The sequence below is a fragment of the Rousettus aegyptiacus genome, unplaced genomic scaffold (genome assembly GCF_014176215.1).
Source record: "Rousettus aegyptiacus isolate mRouAeg1 unplaced genomic scaffold, mRouAeg1.p scaffold_m13_p_4, whole genome shotgun sequence".
NCBI lineage: Eukaryota > Metazoa > Chordata > Mammalia > Chiroptera > Pteropodidae > Rousettus > Rousettus aegyptiacus.
The window spans coordinates 148285151-148291150 of record NW_023416307.1 but is presented as its reverse complement, the minus strand read 5'-3'; the positions used below and the strand labels follow the sequence as shown (position 1 = coordinate 148291150).

At 46.8% G+C, this 6000-nt stretch overlaps 1 protein-coding gene across 2 annotated transcripts in view; it reads right to left on the bottom strand.

Annotated features, from left to right (window-relative positions):
• Nucleotides 1–252: 252 nt before the first annotated feature.
• The window catches only part of ITGA9 (integrin subunit alpha 9), a 286264-nt gene continuing 280516 nt past the window's right edge, over nt 253–6000 (bottom strand). The window contains exon 27 of one of the 2 annotated variants that reach the window (XM_036219043.1): nt 253–4806. In XM_036219043.1, coding sequence (XP_036074936.1) covers nt 4708–4806 — 99 coding nt within the window. In that variant the 3' untranslated portion in view covers nt 253–4707. The remainder of the gene's footprint in view (nt 4807–6000) is intronic. The other variant, XM_016123918.2, reaches the window with a different exon arrangement.

The following is a 6000-nucleotide window of genomic DNA, read 5'->3' as shown; positions in this document are numbered from 1 at the left end:
CACAGTCATGAGGGGATGGACCTGCACGTGCTTGTTAACGGTCATGTTGAGTTACACCGAAGCCTCATCTTCGACACCCCGAAAAGGTTCAAGTCCTTCACTAGCAAAGACGTTTCACACCGAACTCCGGAATCATTTGCAGCCTTTTTTTTTTTTTTTTTTTTTTTATTCCAAACATGTATTTTTGTAAACCTGCATTTCCCAAACAGTGCAAGTGAGTTAGAAGTGACTGCATAGACATTTTTTTTTTTTAAATACATGCGACTTCATGAGGAGGAACACCCCTCCCACCAAAAGTCCTCAATGGAAACGTACATGGATGCGTCAGTCGCGGTCTGGAAGTGAAGTTAGCGTGGGTGCCCGCCATGCAATTAACAACTCTTAAAGCTTTGAAACTCACTCTGCCGGTCACACTGTGCACATCAGAATTAAAAAAGAAGAAAAAAAAAACCTCAAAAAAGTCTGAAATCTAGATCATTGTGCTGTAAAGCATTGCACCATGTGAGACATTTGTTCATTATCTCTACAAAGTGCTGAAAATCAGAAAACATTCTAGAAGGTTCATTGTTTGACCCTATTTGCTCTCTATTCTCCCTGCAACCATCGTCTCAGAAACTGTTCTCCACCGTGTATATTATTGCTCTGTATAGCAGAAGAAAACATCGACTAAAGCCCTGCATATTGGAGTATTTCCAAAATGACACTCATTTTCTGCCTTTCTTCTACTCAAGGGCCATTTTCCCCAAATTATAATTCTTCACAGTGCCTGTAAATTTCCAGAGGTTTGAACCAGGTATAGGTAGGTTTTACCAGATACGTTTCATAGGTAACCTGTGCATAACTGTATTCGCCTGGGCATAATGCCTTATCCAAAAATAAAAGGAGAATAACCTTTAAGATAATTATTCTGCCAGGGTTGAACAGGTAGCATACAGCATGCATATCACGTGAGGGATCCACCATGTTTTGTATTGAAAACAGATCCCAAATATTTTCACTAGGCCTGGTGGGTTTCTGTTTGTTTTCAATCTCCTTGCCTTTGGCTCAAGGACCGTAAGCTACACATGACTTGGTGAAGAAAAACTTTCTACTGAATTTTCTACGTTTACCCAACTTGAAAATATTATTCCCGGTGATACTGATGGAATTTTCCCGACGAACTGACTGGGAGAGCCTCAGTGACCTCAGCGGTGATTGATTCCAGATGTGTGCTGTCAGTCACCGTGAAGCCAGTGTGGATCCACTCACCCCCGATGCCTTCTTGTTCCTAAACCTCATGGTCTCTTTGTGACAGGTCCAAGGCTCCCTCTGGGGATGTTTCAGGCTGGCGAGTCTCAGGTACATTGAGCATAAGCGAATCATTTTTTTTTAAAAAGGGGGCATGCTTTTGCTCAGTTTCTACAAAGGTCCTTTTTCACACTTAAAAAGCATCTCAATCCTTCTGACAGTTGGTTAAAACCAGAGTGAAACATACGTAAAAGCTGAAGCAGACTGAAAGGATGCTGCGCAAGAGAGTATCTTATCGGATTCCACAGTGACCCTTCAGAAACGCGCAGGGTAGCAATCAGAATGCACTGTGGAGCTGTAAAAGAAGATTCTGGAGAAATCACACAGACATGACGACTCACCCTGTCTGCTTCCGCTGAGAGCCCACTGAGTGAGGCCTTCTGAACTGGGGTGGAGCTGGTGCGAGGCCCAAGCTGGGGGCGCACTGCCAGCGTGTGGGGCTTCTTTCTCTATCACTGGGCTAAACGGTTAACTCCCCGGTCCTTGTAGCCCCGCCTGCTACTCAGCATGATCGGACAAGCAGAGGCACCATCCCTCCCAGATAGGTTCCTGGAGCGGCTGCCAGTATGTTCTCTTGCTGGTGCCAAGAATGATTTTCTCAGAAACTGCCTCATGAAGTCCTAGTGATCTCCTGGGTACATGACTACTCAGGTCTGTCTACCATTCTAAGAGCAAATGGATCCGGCTTTGACATTGCCCACAGCTTTGACATGGCCCACAGGAGCCTGTCCTTGTTGAAATGAGGCTTTCCCCTCCGGCTGGAAGAACTGCGGGCCTGCAGGTCACCCTTCCACAGTGTCACCAATGCATCTGCATTCCTTATAGGAGGCTAGTTAGTGGCTATAAAGGCGTTTGGACGAACCACTGTTGGAGCTGTCCCAAGCCCACCACCAAAGTGAGAATTCTGGGTGATTTGTTAAAGGACAACATAACACAATGAACAAGAACCCATCAGAAGAAAGCTGTAAATGGGATTTCAGAAAAGGATCCACACCCTGCACTCCATTTCGGGAAGGTTTGCCTCCCTCAGGCAAAATGTGCCCTCTGGGGAACCTCTAGGAGTTAGTATAGTTCCTGACACACAGCAGGGGCCCCATTAATAGCCTTGAAATGAGTGATTAAAACCAACTCAAGACTGCTTATATGACTTGATAAAACTCACAGGCAAACTCCCAGCGAGAACTGGTCTCCCTGCCCACATCCGCCCTGCAGTCACCTCTGTGCCTCCACCCCTCTGCGAGCCGCGATACCCCTCACTTCATTCTAAGATCAGCCTCCTTCACGCCATTGACCCTCTGGCTTTTACTGTCTATTCCAAGATTCACCAGGGAAGCATGACACACGCGTTATCTTCCTACATCAGAGTCAACCGCACGACAAGAAATGAAAAGACACGTTCCGTGCTCGGTTTGCAACTGTCCGGCACCCTCACGATTTTGCCAACACTTTAGACCTGTTTGCAAGTATTAGCCACCTGTATCGAAAACCTTTCTCCCCTGAAGCTGAGTTCCGTGTCTTTTCAACAATGTTCACAGAACCCCCCCCTTTCCCACCCCATGTTAGCTTCCAGTAATCAAGGCCTCATGGCAAAGATCCTTCATCCTGTTTCTTGTTTCATTCCCATTTGATGCCATCTGTATGCACCTGGGGCTTGAGCAGGCTCTGATAAGCCATGAAGGACCGTTTGTCAGACCCAGCTCTGAGCCACGTTTTTTTTCTTATTAGATGGTCATCCTGCAGTAGTAACAGCAGTCATAGCTGCTAATGGTCATTGAGTGTTTACTATGGGCCAGCTGTAGCGCTGAGCACGCTATAGCCATCATCTCATTGGCCTTTTAGAAAATCACAATGCACTCAAAACTGCGCAGCACAATGCATCTGATAATAAACACTGTCAAACAGAAGGCTTAAATATTGAAGGCCATAACTCATCATTCACACATGCATGAGATAGGAGAGGAGGTGGGGGTGATGCCCAGATCTCTTTGCATCAGGTCCGCAGGCCTCCCCATGTCGGGGATATACCTGCGGCTCTCTTTCAGAGGACTACCCCTGAGCTACTGGGACTCTTTTGCCAGTAGGAACTGAGAACAGAAAGTTTACATCTCCCCTGGAGTGTGAAAGCTCAGTTCCCTTGCATTAGGTTGGGACATCTGAGAGACCAGCTGACCCTCCAGAGCTCCCCTGCAGGACCAGGCTGAAGCCACCTTCCATGGCGCCCTTACCTGGCTTCCTCTCCTCTCCTGTCCTGTTTTACTCCCTCCCTCACTGGTGTCCCCTGAAAATACTTCCTTAATAAGTTACTTGCTCTTAGATCCTTGTCGTGGGTCTGCTTTTCGGGGACCCCACTGAAGACACTATTTAAAAAATAAGAACAGTTTAGACAGTCACCGCTGGGAAGGAATCTGCGATTATCATTAGCTGGGATGGCAAGAGTGATGGGGGAAATGGAGACCTCTGAACTCAAACGACCATGAGAAGGCAACACGTCACAGCATTCAGACACAAGTCTTTGCTCGGTGGGCACTACTTTAGTCCTTGTGGTTCGTGGACTCTGATGCATGATGTCCGGGATGAGTTGCCATTGAGGTTTACCAGATGACTGACTGGAGTTGCTCCAAGTGCTCTTCTAGTCTCCCAAGTGGAAGGAGGGTGGGTGTCTGCTGTACAGAGGTGATGTGGAGCAGACTTGTTTAGGAATCAGGTTTTTCCATTCAAATTCCTGCTGGGAATCTTCCAATGAAAGGTACGTATGACAAAAACCTAGAGCTCCTTAGCGCATGACTTCGAACTTGACTCCAGGCAAGAAAGATGTGAAATGTCTTAGGGGTCCCGCCACGACCACAGTTTAGGTGCAGCACTGCCAGTTCGGTGGAGTCACGACACCAGGCTTCTTCAGGTTATTTTATCTGCGAGTCTATTTTAACAGTAAATTCCGAAGAACAGTAAGATTTTTATCCTCTAAAATTTGTATGAATGTACACACGTTTCCAAGATTTCAGGCCAGATATCAGTGCTTGAGTGAATTATATAACTATTTAATAGAAATAATAAAACATCGATACAAATATAAAGACATAATCAGTATAAAAGGCTTATATTTATAAAAATATTTTTAGGTTAACAGTTTTCCCCTGAGGGTTGACCACGCATGTTGCATCCATAAATATTGCTCGGCTCCGCAGCTCGCTTTCCAAAGTTCAGAGTTCATCCGTAAAAGGAAGTGGTGGTGGCTCCAGTCATGGGACCTGGCCGAAGTGGCTGCCTCGGGTTGGTGCCCGGGCATGACAGAGTGAGGATGAGAACAGCATCAGTGGGGCCTCCGAAAAATCTGGAGAAGATTCTTTCTTCCAAATATGGAAGATACAAAGATCAAGGACGACAGGTGAAATGATTGGGTCACGTGACGGGTGTGGCAGGTCACTGGCTTTTTTCGACCCAGTCCCAACTGTCTTCGTTCTCTTTCCGGTTCTTCTCGGCTTCAATAATTTCTTTGTATCTTCGGCGAAAGAAGCCCATCTGAAAGGCAGAGAGAGAGGAGAAGCCAGGTTAGAAACGCTGAAGAATCAGCCGTTTTGATTGCCGGGCTGCCTGGTGGAGGAGAGGACGTGCCCCGTACTCACCATGCAGGGAAAGCTGGGAAAACTCAGACTTGGCTGCTTTAGAAAGAGCATTACGTGGAGCCACTCGTCAAAACGCATGGCTTTCCTGCAGGCTATCTTATGGTTGTTTGCCCCTTAAATGCTGCTGGTGGGGTGTTTCCCAAACTGTGGACTGGGGAACACTGGTTACGGAGAGTTATTCCAAGGTGTTTGGGAGTAAATGGGTTTCATGGTCAACATAAGTTTGGAACATACTGCCTTCTTTGTTTCTTCCTTTAAGAGATTTGCAATGTACAGCAGGACAGTAAAGGATCTAATAAACCCTTAGTAAAGGATAGAAGAAACTTGGGGGCTTGATATTTCCTGAGTTTAATTGGCTTTTGAGAAACGTATGAAGGTCCTGAGAGATGTTAGCTATCGTGGACTAATTTGATAATTGCTGCTCCCATACAACAGGCTTTCGAAAGTGTCTGCATTCTACCCTGCTGTCATCTAGATCTTTCTCTGGAACCTGTGGAACTCACACTGTCAGCGCACCACAGACAGCAGCGCGTGCTCCTCTGGAACTGGTGCCTCGTCCTGACTCAGGACGGCACTGTCCTTTAGCTGGATTCTGAGAAGACCTTTCCCGCTGAAGTCTGATGGCTTCTCACACATGTTAAGTTTCTAGTTTTCCTCACACAGTCATCACAGGCACTGACTGCCGGATATTTAAGCAATTTTTTGTAGCCCGAAGCTGACCTTCTCTCTCATGCTCGGGGTGACCTAGCATCTCATGCCCTTGGCTCACCAGCATTAGCGATGTCTGTTTCCAAGGTCAGGCATCCCTCCGTGCATTTGTCCCTAAGCATGACTGGCCGGACCGGGTGTACTCCAGCCTCCTCTCTTGCTGGGTGAGATAACCCTGAGGTGCATGTCCAACCAGTTTCCCAATTGAATTTGACTGCAGTGCTAACCAGCTCGACACATCCTTTATTGGCTTCCTTCTCTTCCCTGTCTTGCTTCCCTGCTCTGATCACCATTCAAATAAATGACCTGCCCACAAATGCTGCCTTTCAACCCCCTTGAACAGAGGAACTCAGACACACACACATACACTTGGTCCGCTGCT